This window comes from Notechis scutatus, chromosome 3 (assembly GCF_049901735.1).
Source record: "Notechis scutatus isolate UNSWTSFEM ecotype Mainland chromosome 3, rNotScu1.2, whole genome shotgun sequence".
Classification (NCBI taxonomy): domain Eukaryota; kingdom Metazoa; phylum Chordata; class Lepidosauria; order Squamata; family Elapidae; genus Notechis; species Notechis scutatus.
Window position 1 is genome coordinate 140,116,707 of NC_142011.1, and position 19,747 is coordinate 140,136,453.

The 19,747-nt window shown below is 37.1% G+C and overlaps 2 protein-coding genes across 6 annotated transcripts in view; one reads left to right on the forward strand and one right to left on the reverse strand.

The window, feature by feature from the left end:
• Window positions 1-10,889, reverse strand: part of LYRM4 (LYR motif containing 4) — a 52,717-nt gene extending 41,828 nt beyond the window's left edge. The window contains exons 1-2 of the mRNA XM_026676653.2: window positions 10,764-10,889; window positions 5,698-5,818 (exon numbers count right to left, since the gene is read on the reverse strand). Of these exons, the coding sequence (XP_026532438.1) occupies window positions 5,698-5,818; window positions 10,764-10,849 (207 nt within the window). The 5' untranslated portion in view covers window positions 10,850-10,889. The remainder of the gene's footprint in view (window positions 1-5,697; window positions 5,819-10,763) is intronic.
• Window positions 10,766-19,747, forward strand: part of FARS2 (phenylalanyl-tRNA synthetase 2, mitochondrial) — a 212,660-nt gene continuing 203,678 nt past the window's right edge. For 2 of the 5 annotated variants that reach the window (XM_026676651.2, XM_087961246.1), the window contains exon 1: window positions 10,931-11,112. The gene's annotated coding sequence lies outside the window, so the exon portion shown is untranslated. Of the gene's footprint in view, window positions 11,113-19,276; window positions 19,374-19,747 lie in introns of those variants that run through there. The other 3 variants (XM_026676648.2, XM_087961248.1, XM_087961242.1) reach the window with 3 other exon arrangements.

Sequence of the window (19,747 nt, forward strand, 5' to 3'; positions counted from 1 at the left end):
AGATGTTTTACAGGTGGCATTTTCCCCTGACAAGAATAGCAAGAATGTTCAAGAACAAATCTGAAAAATGTTGGAAATGTCATCAGACACCTGGCTCATATTACCATATGTGGTGGACTTGTGCAGATGCTAAAAAATACTGAACTAAAAAATACTGAAATCCACACGTGGTTGGAAAAAATGACAAAAAAGCATATAGACTTGAAACCAGAGATATTTTTATTGGGAATTTTACCTGAAATATATAGTAAAGAATTGAAATACCTGATTGTAAATGTATTAACAGCGGCTAGGATTGTATTTGCCAAAAACTGGAAAAATGAGAAAATACCGTTACAGGAGGAAATCATTAAGAAAATATTGGAATGTGCTGAAATGAGTCGATTGACATTTGAAATCAGAGAACAAGAGGATAAACAATTTTATAAAATTTGGGATCTATTCTATCAATGGTTAGACAATAAAACATGATAATGAAATATGTAGATTCTTAGAAAATAATAAATATATAAAGATGTATTCTTTTCTTATTATATCTACAAAATGATTGTAGAATAGATTTGAGATGATAATATGAACTGTCATAAAACAAATTAAGTAAAATATGGATTATTTTGTAAAACATGAATGAATAATAGTATAGTCAAATGACTAACAATGACATTAATGTATTTAATATTTGATTGAAAATATGAGATTATATACAATGTAATTGTAATTGAAGACAGCGAAATGGAAGCACAAAACAATTTGTAAACCAACCAACACACTGTATGTACACATATGGAAGATAGCTTGACGTTTTTATGTTTTGTTTGTCTTAAAAACCAATAAAAATTTTTTAAAAAAAGTCTATAGCATGTCTTAGTTCACCAGGGGCAGAGATGAATAGGTAAGTATCATCAACAGATAAAGACCCCATGGTGCATATAAACTCACTAGCAGCCTCATGTTAAATAGGAGAGAACCCTAAATCCTGTGACACCCTAGGAGCTGAGGATGGGACCTCTCCTCCCCAATCTTCACTGACTAGAATTGTCCCTGAAGAAAGCAGGCAAATGTACTGCCTGCCCCAATCCTCTGAGACGATCCAGAAGGATACCATGGTTGATGTACTGAAAGCTGCCAGAGACCATCCAAAAGCACAACCAGTGCTGTTTCCATGCTATACCCGGATCTGAATCCTGACTGAGAAAGATCTAGATAATTCATTTCCTCCAAGAACCTCTGAAACTGTTGTGAAAGTACTTTCTCTAAAAAGAAGTCAGATATGGGGGGAAATTATTCAGTATGGTGGGGTCCAGCAATGGCTTTTTCAGAAGGGGATGAACCAAGGCCTTTTTAGAAGATAAAGGAACAACTCCCTCAATCAAAGAATTAATCATTGCTGGACCCTACTCACAAACATCTCCCAGGCTGCTTTGACAAGACAGTAGAGGAATGACTCTAAAGAGCAGGTGGGTGAGCTCTAGTAATGGGATCATCATGAGAAAGATCTGTTTCTGTACTACTCTTCACAAGGGAGAATCGGGAACCCTTTTTAGGACAACTGACCAGGACAGAGAAATGTCTTCTAGAGAAGACAGTTTCTTCCTTATGCTGGGGCCCTATATACCACAAGCTTGAACTGTACCTGGAAACAACCAGTGGTCAATGCAGCACCCACAGAAATTTAGATGGTTAAAATGCCTCCCAACTACCAGCAAATGGACCACTATATTTCATATCAGATGAAATTCCTGAGTAGACTTCAAGAGCAACCTCATGTACACCTCATCTGGTAGCCCAGGTAAGAAGTAACAAGGGTATGAATTACCATTGATAAAGCCTCCTGCCCCAAGTAGCCTGCAACTAGTGAGCTGGCTCAGGCTGAATAAAGATCTCATTTATGAAGGGCAGTGAAACAAGTCAGGAGATAGGAACTATATGTGCTATAGTTCCAATGAGATCTCATGCCAGTTTCTATTGATCATTTCCATCAGCTGTGAAAGCCTGGAACAGTTTATATAAAGTAATACTAATAAGCAGCTAGTTCTTTTGTGATTTGTTCTCAATCTAGAGTATGCTATTCAACACAGAAGGATTTAAGTGAAGAGCACTCACTGCCTAGCCCCTGTTGGAGCTGAAGAATGAAACTGAGGTCTGTAATAAGGAAGCATAAAACCCTTAAGGAGGGTTGCTTTCCAGTGTCCCAATGGGAAGGTAACAAAAGTTGGATTCAGATAACTAAAATCCCAGTTTTAAATTTACTGTCAGACAACTAAAAGGACCAGCCATCTCTAAAAGCATGGCAAAAGATTACTTCTCTAAGTATTACTCCTCACATATCCAAACATCCAATATGGCCCGAGAGACAATTTATACTACTTCATTATGATTTGCAGAAAAAGAAACAAGACTGTTCACTCTCCCACACAAATAAATGCACCATTAGATTTTCATATGAATTCAGATATAGAGAAACATGCTGCAGAAAATGGAATTGCAAAACAATTGAGTAGTTTTTCAAAGTTTTGATACAGTACTCATCACTTAACAGCTGGCCACTTAATGGCCATTTGAAGTTATGGCCAACCCTCCAAAAGCTACTTAATACCCAGGCCTGAAGTTATGGCCACTGCAGTGCCCCTGCAGTTGATTGCTCTTATGACTCACTGCAGGGATGCTGTAGCACCCTTACCTATCTCCCCCCATCCACACCACTGGGTCCCCACAGGCCTTTCGCTTCCCCACAGGGTTCTCTCAGTCCTCTCCCCCACCGGGTTCCCACAGACCCTTTGCTCCTTTACTGGGTCCTTGCAGAATAGAACAGAACAAAGTGTTCTTTTAACTGTTTCTTGTGAACAAAGTTTTCTGCTTTTTATCATTGCATAACAAAATCAATAACCTACAAAACTTAAAAAGTATACAGGAATGCTCTTTTGTGATTTTTTTTTTTTAACTTTAGAAAGCTCCTTTTTAAAAAATTTTATCAAGCCCTAAGAATGACACAACTAAATGACAATAATCTGTCATGTTTCCACAATTTCTCCTAGACTGATTCAAGCAGTTATTTATGAACCTGAGACGCCAACGGTCATTTTGATGACTAAACCATAAATTAGCATTTAAAAAGAATATAAATTTGATTTCACAGAAGCAACAAATTACTAGGCAGCTGGGATATTATTTAAGTTTTACTGACATGTCATGGAAAAAGAAAGTCAGCTAAAGGTGCCGTGCTACATTTTAATAAACCTTGAACTTCAAAATACCATATGCTTGATCAGCTCCAGCTCTATTGTTTAAAAACTATCAATATTTTACACTTAAACATTTCTAAAAGTCCTAGCTACTATCCAAATTATTCACATATAAATAGGCAATAAAAAATATGACATTTCAAAATAATGAGAATACCCTTAAAATTTATTAATAGAAATTAGACAATTATGTGCATGAAATACAGCAGTGCTAGTATTGCTCTAGGTATCATGAAGAAATTTCTTTTTATTATAAATGAAGAAGTTTTTGTGTAAAACTGTCTAAGAAATTTGCTGAGTAACCATGTCTGCATTTAGACATTAATTTATAATAGGATATAATATATATCATTTTGAAAATATTTTTATATTTAAAACTTCCCATGTAGCCCTAACACCTATTTATTACTGAATATGGTATACTTGCTAAAGTAAACTTAAATACAATCCAAAATATTCATGCAATTGCATTAAACACACAGGACAAATCTTACAATATAGTATGTTAGCTGCTATTATTTTTAGCATGCAAAATTCAAACTTGTAGTTATATTTTTACTTATTTCATCAATTTTGGTGGCTGTTTTAATGCCCTTCTGAAATAAAAAGTGGGATGAATATTTCAGATGATTCCATGAAAATTTGAAACTATGTAAGTTTACAAATATAAAAATACTATCATTAGTACCCCTATTTAAAATTCCATTCAACTAGCCATATTCTTCTACAACATTGATTCTATTTTAGATGATTTTTAGTTTTTCTTCCAATCTAGTCAGCATTTTGCAGCCAGCTGAACAGGGTGAGTTTTAAATGGGTTATTTTGGTTTCTTCTGCTTATTAGATCTTTCTTTGGTTTATTCCTGGGCTTGCTGTAATGTTTTATTCCTGACTGGCTAGTACTCTGGCTACCTAAGAATCCATGCTCGGAAGAAGATCTCAAATTTATTGTCACTATCAGAATGCATATTATCAGAATGTATGCATTGTTTTGGTATGTTCTTTATATTATAAAACAAATTGATGAGTAATACTCAAAAGATCACGCAGTGCATCAATTGGAGAGTTTCCTACTAAAGATGACAATCAAGATTTTAATATTTATTGTTTTCCCTTTTATCTATTTCTGTTTTTATTATAAGACACTCCAAGTGTAAAACAAAACATGAAATATAAACTGAACAAATGAAAACATGAAATATAAACTGAATAAATAACTGACAAAGACAAATGAAATGCACGCACACATCCTTTATCCTTTCCTATCTGGTTCAGAAATTCTTGGCAGATTGGGAGCAGAACTGGGTTTTGAAACTTTGCAGATTTTCTTTGCTTTTAAATGTGGTAGGCTTATTTTAGGCCCTAATTTCCAACTGATAGCACAACTTTTAGCAATTATAATCAATAAATATACTCGACTTACAACAGTTCATTTAGTGACCATCCGAACTTACGTCACTGGAAAAAGTGACATGATCATTTTTCACACTTATGACCATTGTTGCATCCCCATGGTCACATGATTTACATTTGGATGCTTGACAATTGGTTCATATTTCTGGTGATTGCAGTGTCCTGGAGTCCTGCAATCTTCTGACAAGCAAGTCAATGGGGAAGCCAGATTCACTTAACATCCTTGTTACTACTTTAACAACTGCAATGATTCACTTAACAAATGTGGCAAGAAATGTCGTAAAATGGAGCAAAACTTATTTAACAAATTTCTTACTTAGCGATATAAATTCTGGGCTCAATTGTGGTCATAAGTCAAGGATTACCTGTAAATGGTTTCTAGGGTCATATTTAGCATTGCAGAACAATGTGTCATTAATGAGCTATAGTAGAGACAACTCAACTTACAAAGACTTCAATCTGTGCCTTCCTAATTCAGAGAGGGGCAACAAAAGGTTCAATAAGGTTTATTTCCAAATAACTAATTTGGTAATTCTATTGGATTCTAATTTTTCTATCAAGAAATGTAAATAATACTACAGCAGCTAGAATACAGTATACAAGATAGATGTAGAAACAATTCTTTCTATTGATCAGAGTGCAGTGATAAAAGATATCTTTTTTGCACTTAAATCGTTATTTTGGTATCTTCTAAGTTAAAGGCTCACAGGTAGTAAAGCTGAGTAAAGATTTCTATTAACATTTTGGAGTACCAGCTACAATGGGAGTGATTGGTTAGGCTTATGGGCTTCTTAAGGTACTGTATATTTATATGTGCAATGGTTTCCATTTTCTTTTTCTCATAAGCTCTTTTTAAAGTGCCAACAATGTAAATTTCTATTTTATCTTTTGTATCTTCTAATCAGAAGCATGGGTATACTCATGATAACTGATATATATATTTAATCTACGTTCATGGAGAGACTGAAACAGACTAGAATTATATACTTGAAGAAAAGGAATACTATTATCAAGTATGGAGTTTAATTAATTGATCACTTACCTGCCGATGTATCATTTCCAGATTAGTTTTTGCTTTGTTGATTAGTGTATCTATTTCTGATGATTCGTTGATGTTTTTGTTTTCTCTAAAGGCATCTCTTATTTTTCTGATGGCATATGTCCTAGGTAAATTTTTAAGAAAAAATGTAAGCATACACTGTCTTCTCAAAGCTTGATATACAAACTGTAAACAAACGAATATTGAGATGAACACAAGATGATACATCATATCTGAAGGAGGTCTTTGAGAAAACTGGAAATCATGCCATCCAGTGTTCTGAAAGCTAAAATTGCTATTTTGAATTATAACTGGAAACTTACTTGAAGTCAATGCAGCATTCATAAATCTGATGTTATATACAGTTGTAATGGCTCTCAATCATCAGCATAGAGGCCATCTCCACTCTGGTACAATAGCTACCAGTAGAAATGCTCTAGTTGCCTCCAGAATTTGTCCAAGAGTGCATACAATTACCTATTGGACTGTACTTATTATTAAGATGTCTAAATTCAGTCAATGATTTTTTCTTAAAAAATGCAATGCAAAACTTGAATCTCATTAAAACTGGAAACATTATATCTCAATGAACGTTCTTAGTTTTGAATTGTAACAGCCAGAGCCATTATTCAATGTTTGCTGAAAAAAATTAAGATAAACAGCTTGAGCTACAGCATACTAATGACAGAATCGTTTAAATTGTGTAGGCTGCAGGATTAGATTGTATTAATTTTTCCAATATTGTACTGATTACTAAGTCTACCTTAACAACGTAAGACAAATGCAAGAAACATTTATTAAATACATATGCATATAAACAGAACAAAAATCAATGTGGGATTAAAGAAAATATTTACTATATACGAGGGCTATCCACAAAATAGATTACGTTTTTGTCTGTAGCAAGAAGTGGCGGAGCTAGCGTGGCCATCTTTGGTCTGTGCGTCCGCCGCTCAGTCTGCATCTAGTCGTGCTAGTGGGAGGTTCGTATCGTTGTCCGTTATTTCACAGCAAACGTTTGAAATGTGTGCTGCAATTGAAAATCCAGCAAGTTGTGAGGATCAGTGCGATCAGTGATAAGGTTTCTGTTGGCAAAAAACCATAAACCGATTGAAATTTTTTGGCAACTGCGTGAAGTGTATGGGGACAACATCATTACTGAAGGCGGAGTGCGCCAATGGTGCATTAAGTTTAAAAATGGCCAAACTACGGCACTTGAGAAGTCCTGAATGCTTTCGCTTGGTGCAAGATCGGGGCTGTAGGGCGGATGAGGAAAAATCTCCCACTTGAAAGCATTCAGGACTTCTCGAGTGCCGTAGTTCGGCCATTTTTAAACTTAATGCACCATTGGCACACTCCACCTTCAGTGATGATGTTGTCCCCGTACACTTCACACAGTTGCCAAAATATTTCAATCGGTTTATGGTTTTTTGTCAACAGAAACCTTATCACTGATCGCACCTCACAACTCGCGGGATTTTCAATTGCAGCACACATTTCAAACGTTTGCTATGAAATAACGGGCAACGATACAAACCTCCCACTAGCACGACTAGATGCAGACTGAGCGGTATTTGCACAGACCAAAGATGGCCACGCTAGCTCCGCCCCTTCTTGCTACAGACGAAAACGTAATCTATTTTGTGGATAGCCCTCGTATTATTTATAGCCTTTATTAAAACAAAAACAACAAAATCTACACCAAGACAAATCCCTTGTGTGTCCAACCACACTTGGCAATAAATAATTCTATTCTATTCTATTTTACCAAGAAGTTTATTATCCAAGAGATTCAAGGACAAGCAACTGATTTCATCTGAAGATAAAACTGTGAAGCTGAAGTTCAACTTTATAGACTAAAAACAAAAGATTTACTCTAGTTTCCTCCTAATTGATACACTCCAGATATATTGAAATTCAAATGCTGTAATTCCCAATTAATTTTCAGCTTGCTGAGCTAAATTATTGGCTTTTAAAAGGTCCTAAACACATCTTTTAAAAGAGATTTTGAATGTATTTATATCTCTGATTTTAAGTTTAACATGTTAATGTAATGTGCATTGGAAATATATAATATATAATTGGAATATGTAATTGGAATTATATAATTTCCAGTTATTTTGGCAGTATTGGAGTTCAAGTTCAATACATCTGGGAAAGGTACTATCTATCACAGATGGAGGCTACAAGCAGTTCTTCTTGACTTACATTTCCTTCACAAGAAGGACACATGCATTGAAAAGAGAGGGAAGACTGGACTGATACACAGAAGGGATCAAAGATCTCACATCTTTCCTAATGGTCTCTTGGCATGCATGGATACTTATGGGAAAACAAGTCTCTATAGACTGGATTTGGAGTCACCTGGGTGCAGACGCTACACTTACAAAGGACTATATCAACATTTGGAGAATTAAATGCAGTATCAAAAAATCATTTTCCAGCTGTCCGTTATCATTTTAAGAAGCCCTCAGAAACAACTACAGCTCCAGCTCCTGTTCTTATTTTCGATCTGCACTTTAACTACTTTAGTTTCCATTTTGGAACATAATTTCCTACCACCTGCTATATCCAGGTACCAAAGTCAATAAATGAAAACAAAAACAATTGAAAACCCAAAGGGAGCAAAATTACTGCTACACCCAAATAACACGTTTCCATTAAGTCACACAAACTCCAGCACAGAAGAGTCCTACCACAGCTCTGTAGCCACAATGGAAATAAAAATGTTATGTATGCCTCTGATTGGAATACCAATCCTGGTTTGTTTATCCATGAGCTAGTTCTGATTTCTTTGTTTTACAGAAGCTGTAGAAGACTTAATAACGTGTGTATCACAGAGTTAAAATAACCTAGTTGGTATTTTGAAACGGAAAACAAAATTAAGGGAAGACTTCTACAAAATATAAACCAGACACATTTTAAAACAAATATAAATTATCTTCTGCTATTCTGCATGAACAGCTACTTCACACATTCTTAAGAGTGATTCCTACTCCACCCCACGTGATGTTGATAATATTTTTATTGGCATCTTGAAGGATCAGCCATTATTTTGATGGCCATTTTTAATAGGTGTCTAAAATATTTTGTCTTCTTTCTGCTATAACTTTGTATATACAATTAAGCTCCTATTGATTTGACATTATTAATTTTGTGATAAAAAGGTTAATGGTTTCACCTTTCCAGTTGTGTCTGACTCTAAGGGGGAGTGCTCATTTTCATATTTTTTTTAGCTGAGGGAGTCAATCTGAAGACATTGTCCGTGGTCATGTGGCCAGCATTACTATACGCTGAGGAATGGAATGGAATTCTGTTATCTTCCAACATAAGTGATACCTATTTATCTACTCACATTTGCTTGATAAGAATCTTTTAAAAGGGCGAACAAGTACTCCCAGTTATATTCATAATGGAGGTTTCATCCAAACTACTTTCGATATTTAAAACAATATTTATCATTCAAAGCAGTAAAACAAGTCAGTTGAAATAAAATTGCAATCTTTTCCAACAGTTCGGGTTTCTCCAAAAGTATAAATTTATTGGGACTCTGTCTTCAACAGAAAAATCAGAGAAGGAAAAAGGATATATTGGCACAAGATTTAGTGAGAATAGAACTGTGTCTCCTCAAATGAACATTCAACACTGGAGCTTTTAAATGAAAAAAAAATTGGCTTACCTTGTAATATATTTGAATTTTCATATTAAGGTTTATTTCCTATTTGTTGCTATCACATATTATAGGCAATTGAATGAATCAATGTAACATGGTAATTAAGATACCTGACCAGGAGTGAGATCTTGACTCAAATCCACTCTCAGCCAGGATAAACAACTCGATGATTTTAGGCCAGTTGTCATCTCTCTGTTCAGCCTATCCAATAGAATTATTGTTAACAAAATTTGGAAGTAGTTGTCACCTCCAGCTTCCTAAGAAAAGCCAGGGTATAACCTATAGATTGTGAATTTCTAACAATTAACGGCAGTTAATTTTCTGTTCATAATTCTGCTTTCTTTCTTGTATATGTTTTTCATGAGAAGCGTTTCCCCTCCCCCAGAAACCAAGCCATTGTACTGCATTTTGTAATTACAGTTAAGTCTAACTTTATACATAAAACCTGATTACTATAGCTTGTTCAACAAATCATATTTAAAAGTTGTCTGAAATATTCCATAAGGCACACTGGTTACACAATAAAAGGCTTCTGGGAAGCTGGCTTTTAGTGGTTAAGATATTTTATGACCATATGAACCTTCCTCTAGCAGTGTCCCGAAGAAACCAACACTGTTTTCTAAATTTCTGACTATCCATGCTCTGCTCAAAATATTTGAAATGAAAACTTTGAAAATGCCAATGCATCTAGCAGAAAAAAAATCATCTCCTGGGTAAGGAGGGCAAAACTCCAAATGACCATTAAATGACAGTAAAGAGATACAGAAAAGTGACCGTAAACTTTTGTCACATTCTCGGAAGCGTCCCAGATAGATCTGGAACCCTAGTAAATAAATTGTACTGCATTCAATTTGTATACCTTTTAAAACTCTTCTTTCCCATGTATTCTCAGAATTGCCATGTCTAAATTAATTTTACTTAATTTTATGCATCCATTCACACATCACTAGCCTATTTTTCTAAGATGCAGCACAGATTAACAAGATATAATAATGTTTCCATTATTATACCATATAAAACCAAACACATTTACAGCATAAGGCAGCAAGCGCCAAAATAAAGACAGAGTAAGTTGATTTTAAGTATTATATTTCTGTCTTGTTTCCTTGGTAAACTTCCACTTTAACTCTTGATTAGCGAATTGGCCTTCTTTTACTTACTCCCCTCTCCCTCAGGATTTAAGTAAATAATAAAATAAAATAAAATAAAACGCTTAACACTAAAACCATTTCCATCCTCTCTTCCATTCGGATTTTGGCACAGCTCTTTTTATCCATTTAAAACAAACGCTATCACCCTACGCGCATTTAACTGGAGTGGTGGGGTGAATTTCATGGGGGCAGGAGGGGGACTTGGCCCCGAAGGCTCCATTCCCGAGACGCCCCCGTCTTCCTACCTATAGCCGTAAGCGTTGAAAGCCTGGCTTTCTCGCAGCAAGGCCCGATAGAGACGCAGCACTTCAGCCCTCCTGGACGCTGCCATTTTGTAAACACGCTGCCGGGCTTCCCGGCAAGCCTCCCCCCTTCCCTCCCCCGTGCGCCTTTGCTGCCTCGGTCGGAGCCTGATTCGGAAGCGGCCCGGGGAAGCGCGGAGGTTCGGGGACTCGGTTGGCGAAGCGGGCGCTGCGTGGGACGCGTAAAGGCAAGGCGGCTCGTCGCTCGGCCTGCGTCTTCTCCAGACGACCCAGGCAGAGGGCGATCGGCTTGCTGCTTCTGGAGACGGGTCTGGCCCTGAGGAAAGAGAAGGTGAGTCTGAGGAGGAGGGAGCGCTGCTCTGCGATGTGCTGGGCCGGAGATATGAGTTCCGGTTCTCTGAATGGGGGAGGGAAAAGTGCACCCCCCCCCAACTAGCCCTAGTCGCTACTTTCACTCGCTGGTCTTTTTAAAATCCGATAGGCCGCCCTCTGTCCAAGCACGTGCATTTCTGTCCCAATCTTGCAAAGCGTCTGAGGTGAAACATTTCCTTCCTAATGCATTGTGATACTACATCATAACTGCTTAGATTACACCGGTAGTGTTTTGGGAGCTGGCACTGCGGTCCCTTAGTAAATGCTTGTGCTTACTAAGTGTTCCTGGGTGTTTGTCTATCGTTGTTGTGGTTCAAGGGGTCAGGACGTTTCCCCTCTTGCAAATTTGCCCTCCCCACCCACGCATTCTTTTAGACGTGCAGATCCTTTCACCCTGCTGTGAAAGTATGTACAGGTATGTACAAATATGTACAGGAAAGTATGTACAAGCATATATGTGATAGTTTTTGATTTAGTAGCTATTTTCAAATAACAGTTAATCAGGGTTGGAAGGGACCTTGTAAGTCATCTAGTCCAGTGGTCACCAATGGGTGAGCCGGGTACCACTGCTGGTCTGCGAGAAAATTTTGGTGGTCTGCAGAGAACTGTCCCCCCCCCAAAGCAATTAATCCAGGCTTAGCGGAAACACAAGGCCCGCCCAGCCGCTGGCCCCCACCCTTCGGTTGAGTGCAAACCTTACCTTGAGTAGAGCCACGTGAACTGGAGCTGGAAGGTAAGATCAACAGCAGGGGAGGGAAATCCACCCCGGGGTGGCTTGCTGACGTTGGTGGGAAAGTTGGTCCCATATTCCAGAGATGCAGTAATCACAAGATTGGCCCTTTAGTCATCCCGGAGCAGCTGCTGCAGTCTATGGCAAGCCGGTGCACCCGGGTGGAGGAGTAGCTGCTCCGGGATGACCAAAGGGCCAGTCCTGTGACTACTACTTTCCCACCGCCAGCAAGCCACCATCAGTCAAAATTCATATTAGTGGTCCGTAAGATTTAAAATTATGAGTTTGGTGGTCCCTGAGGTCCAAAAGGTTGATCTAGTCCAACCCATCACCCAAGTGGGAGACCCTACACCATTTCTGACAAATGGCAGTCCAATCTCTTCTTGAAAATCTCAAGTGATGATGTTCCCACAACTTCCGAGGGCAAGCTGTTCCATTGGTTGATTGTTCTCACTGTTAGAAAGTTTCTCCTTATTTCCAGGTTAAATCTCTCCTTGTTCAGTTTCCATTATTCCTTGTCTGGCCTTTGGGTGCTTTAGAAAATAGCTTGACCCCTTCCTCTCTGTGGCAGCCCCTCAAATATTGGAAGACTGCTATCATGTCTCCCCTGGTCCTTCTCTTCACTAGACTAGCCAAGCCCAGTTCCTGTAACCGTTCTTCATATGTTTTAGTCTCCAGTCCCCTAATCATCCTGGTTGCTCTTCTCTGTACTTTTTCTAGAGTCTCAACATCTTTTTTATAATGTGGTAAACAAAACTGGATGCAGTACTCTAGGTGTGGTCTTACTAAGGCTTTATAGAGTGGTATTAGTACCTCACTTGATCTTGATTATATCCCTCTATTAATACAACTTAGGATTGCATTAGTTTTTTTGGCAGCAGCTGCTGTACAGTACTGTTGAAACTTACAACGGTTTCATTTAGTGACTGTTCAAAGTTACAATGGTAGTGAAAAAAATGACTTCTGACCCTTTTTCATTCGATGACCGATACACTCACTTAACAAATGTTTCACTTAGCAACATAAATTTGGGGCTCAATTGTGGTTGTAACTTGAGAATTACCGGACGTAGTACAGAAACCGATACTGCACATGTTTACCATGAGTTATAAAAGAATCAGGATCTATACTATGTGAATAAACGAGAACCAATCATTCTGGTTTCTGCATTTATTGTTGTATTTCTTTTGCAAGTTATGCTATTTGTATGGCATAGAACTATTAAATATGTTCCTGCTCCTTCACCCATTCATGCTAAAAGATTTTAGTAACATCCAGTTTCCATCATGGTAATTAACGAAGACAATAGCTAAGGATCGTGGGAAGTTGGTTCCAAATATTTTGAAGGTAGCAGGAGAAAAAGCTATCCATTTAATTTTTTTTTCTTTTTGCATTTGCTATCTGTTTGCATTCTACCTGTTGTTCTATTGAGGTAACTAAGATGAAACAAATCTTAAAGTTTTTCTAATTTGGGGTGGTTAGATTAAACGGAGCTATAATATTAGTGTTACATTTTCCTATAAAGCTGAATTAAAACAGATTCTACAGAATAAAACATACAAATAAAAGCTGTACAGGTGACAGTGAACAGCAATCATTTGACCTTACAGTGACTCTGAAAAAGTAGACTTATAAGCAGTCCTTGGACCTATGACCATTGCAGCATTCCTGTGATCATGTGATTGCGATTTGATCACTTGGTAATTGGCATGTTTTTACAATGTTTGCAGTGTTTTGCAGTCACATGATTGCCAAGTAGGCTCAGTAAGAAAGTCAGCAGAGAATCACAAGTCATGGTGACATGAGGGTGTGCTTAATTTAATGCATATTAATAGCAATAATAATTTATTAGATCTATCAAGGTGCCTAATAGGAAACTTAAGATGATATACAGAGTTAAAATCTCATTAAAAATAAATTTACAAAATCAAACCCAGTGCATTGGGTAAAAAATATCAGGTAAAGTAGATTTTTAGTTTTCTGAAGGACAATTAGGTTTGCGGGTTGGACACGCCTGGTCTAGTGATTGAAGCCCCAGGCCAGAAACTAAGAAAATCTGAGTTCTAGTCACTTTATGTCAACCCTGAAGTTAGCCAAACTGTGGCCATTTTCCTTTTTGTGATTTTTCTCTAGGGTGGTTCCTTTCTCATTGCTTCAGGGCTGACACTTCCTTGAGTGAGGGGGCCAGGGAAGGGGATGAAGAGTTAGCTGGAGTATTGTAGCCAAAACAACATTCCTTCCTGTGGGAATCAAGGTCATTGGTGCAGGTGTTCGAAAGGTGGAGACTGAGGTCACCTAGCAACTTGACTGTATGCTGATTGGACTATGTGACTGGAGACTATGGGGGGGGGAAGTGACAAAGTTTTACTTTTAATTGGGTGAAAAACTGGTGGGAACTAAGAGCCGTTTTTTCACCAGGAACTTGCCAATTTGATATGTCCTTTGAGGAAATGTTCTTTGAGGAAATTGCCTGCCTTGGAGTTCTTATTGAATAAGATGTATTATTTGAAATCCTGACACTTTAGGCATGAAAGCTGGCTGGGTGACTTTGGGCCAATTGTTTTCTCTGATCAACAAGGTTGTTGTGGGAAAAAATAGGAGAAGGAAGGAGTATTACTTACGTTCACGACCTTGAGTTATTTATAAAAAAATAATGGCAGGAGAAGAACATAAAATAAAAAAATTATGTGCATCCTTTATTAACAAGATACAAATTCAAGTATACCCTTCACCAAAGAAGTTCTCTAGAAGACTTACTTTAACCCAAATTGGCAGTAGTTGTGAAGGGAAATTGGAGAGAATGCTATGCATGCTACCTTGAGTTCCTGAAGGAAAGTGGGATGTAAATCTAAGAAACATTTATATTTTCTGGAGGAAAATATTTCTTACCAGAACCTATACATCTCTTCTCTTTTCAAATAGAGAGTTGGTATCTGCAAGGAAAAGAGCCCAGAATGTACCCTTTTAATTGCAGATAACATAGTTAAATGAATATGGGTTAAAAATAGGAAACAAAATATGGAACATTATATATGAGTCAAAATCTATTCAAATCGCTTGGTATACATTTGATCAATTGTTTTTACAAAAGCTGTAGACGGATAGGAAAAAGAGAAGAGTTTGTAAAGATGACAGTCTCCCTCTATACCACTTAGAACTGCTTTAGCAATCGAAGTCCCTACTAATCTGATTAAATTACAAAAAGGACATAAAATACAGGGCAGATTTCTCTTTCTGATTCCAGAATTGTCCACCTTCCTCAGAGATACATTCCACACACACACACACACACACACCAACTTGTTTTATGCTTATTCTTGCACTGTGGTTTATATTCTTTCACACTCGGTAACTGGCACAGGCTTCCTTCTACAGACGTTTTCCTCTTAGGAATAGTAATGTAGATTCTAAAAATGTCCTTTTTCACAAATGCATCACCAAAGAGTGCTTTGCGGTGCCTCTGCGGGATTGTGATTCAAGCTCTTCCCAAATTACATTACTTCCTGTTGGTCTCCTGATACTAATAAAGATTTCAGCATCTTTTCCATTAAAGGTTGTTGTGATTGTTGTTGTTGTTGTTACTGCTTTCTTCCAACATTAATACTCACCCTGGAGAGAAAATATACTATATATATATAGGAAGCAGCTGAGAGATCATCAGAGTCTATAAACATCATCAGAATCTAAAACAAAATTAACTGGATGTTGGTCCTATAAGGTGGACCAGACCATGAAATAGGTTTTATGTAAGCCTAAAACTACTTTTATATTAGAATAAAAGTATATCAGGGGTGTCAAACTCAATTTCATTGAGGGCCGCATCTGCATTATGGTTCCCCTCAAAGGGCCAGTTGCATGTAAGACTATGTATCATATTATTTCAGGATTGCATTATCTCTGGGGTATAAGGGGGCTGCACTCTTACGGTCTTACTTCACTTTCCTTTGGTTTACAGACCTGCAAAGTTTGTAAACGCGAGGATTGATCACAAAGTTATTTTTTTCATCACCATTATACTGCAATAGCAAATGGTCAGTAAACAAAGCAGTTGTTAAACAAGGATTACTTGTATAGCCTGGATGTAATTACAATCTCTCATTTTTCTGTTTGTGGAGAATGTAAAAACAGTTACGCTCATGAAAAGTTAAGCCCTCTGTTGCCCCGAGATGCAGAGTTAGCTTCTATGGGTATCCTGTTCTGTAGGATGGGAATCTGACATGGCTTTTTCCTTGTCTTTTATGAAATTTCAGAGTAATTGAGTAATATAAAGAAGTTGTAAAAGCAGCTATCTGGACTACTTAATAGTCTGAAGGGGTAGTAGTGGACTAATCAGTTTGAACATAATATCTGTGGAGACCATGTGAATGGAAGCAACTGTTGCATTCTCTAGGGTATATTTGTAATACTGCCATGTGCTGCTTTTTATTTTGTGTTAAATTACTTTCAGTTTTATGACAGCATTCAGCTCTTATGGGAGAAAGTGTAAACACTAATACTCAGTAATTCACTGTGATATTTTCCAAGGGGATTTAAGCAGTTGCAGACTTACACAATTCCATTTTTTTTTTGTCCATTTTGTATGTGTGTTTCCAACTTTCAATATTTATTTTATGTTAGCCAAAGCTACTTGAAAGTAGCTGGACTTCCTAGATGTTTATAGAGATGAAAAGAATATAATCTGTGCCTTTAATTGATTCAGCTTCCCCCCCCCATCTTCATATATTTAAAATGCATATTGCCACAGAAATATACATATAATTACATCACTAATTTAAAAGAGAACATTTTGGAGGATTCAGTGATAATTGAATAAATCTTTGCTTTCTTATTGCTGGGTATAGATTGTTGTATGCTTCCCTGCTCATTGGTTCATGACCAATAACTTTATTTGACAAATGTTTTCCATAAAATATATCAATACCCTATATATAATTCTGAGGAAGTAAACCCAATATTAATAAAATATCAGGAAGAAACCTAGCATTCAATCTGCAGTATTTTTTATTTTCCACAAAGGGGAGCTATATGAAGTAAAAATGAATTGCAGCAGTATTGATGTGAATTGAAAAAAAGCTGATTTCTAAGCATGTCAACTTTTTGTACATATTCAATGAAAAAAAAATCAGATGAATTGTTTTATTCTAAATCTTTGTGTGCCATTGTGCAAGGCACAGCAAGCTACAACTAGTCTCTAGCAATATTATACACTGTTTCAGATCTTTTTGTCCACTAAGAATTTTCTGAAAGGAACCTGCCCTCCTTTGTCAAAACAAGTATTTTCCTCTCTTTGGATAATTAATTAAAGGGAGAATAAAATTAAAAATAGAACAACTTTTAAAATCTCATTTAGATAAAATAAGAAATGAGGTAGGTTTCATTTAAATAATGATTGAAAACACTGTTCAGAAAGACTGGAAAATATTATAATATTTTGAATAAAAACGCATTCTTGCTGTTTGAATACACATTTCAGCGTTTGGAGTGAGGTATAGACTTCAATTTAGATAGTACATACTATGTGAAACAAATAGTTATATTTTTCAGTTTCATTTTCACTAAAAATTGAATGATGATTTTAATATCACAGAGCATATATCATAAGGGTTCAATCAGGTTCAGTTCAGTACTGTAAATATTTAGAAAAATATTTCTGCCATAATACTCTTGAACAATGATCATCAGGTCTCAAATTATAGTATATAAATCAAAATATTGTTATTAAAGATGCACATGCGACATAATTCATTTTATTCCTAAATAGTGTTTGGTGAAAGTAAAAAATCGTCAATCAACAAAAATGACTGCTGCATCAGTCATCCCACTAATCAACGTCGTTCTTTTTATTTGGAATATGGAAAAGGAGCATATCTTTTTTGGCTTTATTACTTTTCAGAATGTTTCTCCTTTTTGAATGACTTACACCAAAAAAACGAAAACACTCCTTTTTATACTGGCAGTGCTGCAGAAATTGACTGCTGTTAAAGTTGAGCGACTGCTTCAGCAGTCTCTAAACCCAAATGTTTAAGTGAGTTTCTTTCTAAACATTACCCTTTGCCCTGGCAATTACTATAGTTGGTGTTATGGAAGGATGGTTGTGGGATGTTCATGTCAGAACCAAATTCTATTCTTCATCAGTTAAGGATTGACCCCAGTTCTAACTCTGAGAATAATTGGCAAGAAAATAACCAAGAGGCAGTGCTTGTTCCATTTGCTTTTTTAGAGTCTGTAATATAACTCTGTCAGTGCCTATTTCTCTTTCCAAGATTGCAGTCAATTTTTTCCAAAGTTAGCAGCATGAAAAATAAAACATTGATTTGACAGCACTTTGTTCGAGGCAAAGAAAAAAAAAACCACACTTTGGGATAGTTATTAAATGTTTTTCTCTTTGGCCCTGTAGTGAAATCTTTGGCCCTTCCACTTATATCTTCATGATTTTTGATAAATTGCATCAAAATTGGCCACTTCTTGATACAGCTCTCCAGTCAATTAAGGGATTCCATGGAAAACTTTGCTTTCCAATCTTTCTCTTTCTTCAAAGTAGCTGCTTTAAGGGGTGCATTGCAATATCAGTTATATTAGCCTTATTTCTGTATTATTGAAATCCTCATGCCTGAGAAATCTGTTCTTTACTCTTGTAAAGAATATTCTTGTAAAGAATTTTCCTTTTACTTATTTATATTCATACTGATGGCTTTGAATCATTATTGACTACTGGAGGCTGCCTGAACAAGTCCCTGCAGTTTTCTTGGCAAGATATCAGAAGTAATTTGCCATTTCCTGCTATCTAAGAAGAGAGATGACTGTCCGAAGGTCATCCAAGCTAGCTTTATGCTTAAGGCAGAACCAGAAGTCACAGTCTTCCAAGTTCTGGCTTGATGCCTCAACCACTATTCCAGGGATGTCAAACTCGATTTCATTGAGGGCTGCATCAGGGTTATGTTTGACCTCAGGAGGCTGGGGTAGGCGTGGCCAGCTCAACATCACTCATGTTGGGGGAGCCTGTGGAGGACCGAGCACTCTACCAGCGAAAATGAGCTCCCAAGCTTCGTTTTTCATCTGCGACGGCCTCCTACAACCCTTTGCCAGCAAAAATGGCCGCATACTGGCAGAGAGTTGCAGGAGGCCATTGCAGATGAAAACGGAGCTCCATTTTCACTGGCAGAGGCACCATGGGCCAGTCCTTCGCTATTTTCAGGTCAGCCCCGTGGGCCAGATCTAAACACCCCAGGGGCCAGATATGGCCCACGGGCCTTGAGTTTGGCACTACACCAAACTGGACTCTCTACGTATCCACCAAACTGGCCTATCTATGTATCATCTCTCTAGATTTGTGCTCCATGTTCATGTTTGCTCCATCACCTTAAATTCTCTAAATCATTTTTTTTGTCTTTGCAGTTTTAGAGAGCAGTTATATCCACGGGCTATTAATTTATCTGTCATGTCCATGGAAAGAAATGTATACACAAAAAGATGTTTATCTGCTCCAAAAGGTATTCTATTTCCTTCTGAAATATACTGCTGCAAGTCCTTTTGATAGTTCTTTGCTCCAGAGATTATTTGGAAATTTTTCTTCTAATTTTTCAAACATCAGAGTTCTTGACAACTTGGGAGCTATAAATTTTCTCAACCATAGTTAGTAATCGAATCAGGAACAGAGATCACATTTTGATCCAAATTTATTGCAGGAAGGTATTGATCAGTCTGTTTCCAACAAGTGTCTATTTCACATATTGAGAGTTCATTCTGGCAAGATCATAAACCACCTAAAATGAGACACTCCTATCCAGAAGTGGTAGCAGAAGTCTGTTTCATCACATGGGAGGGAGGAAAAAGTCTCAAGATGAACCTTGATTTCAGTATAATT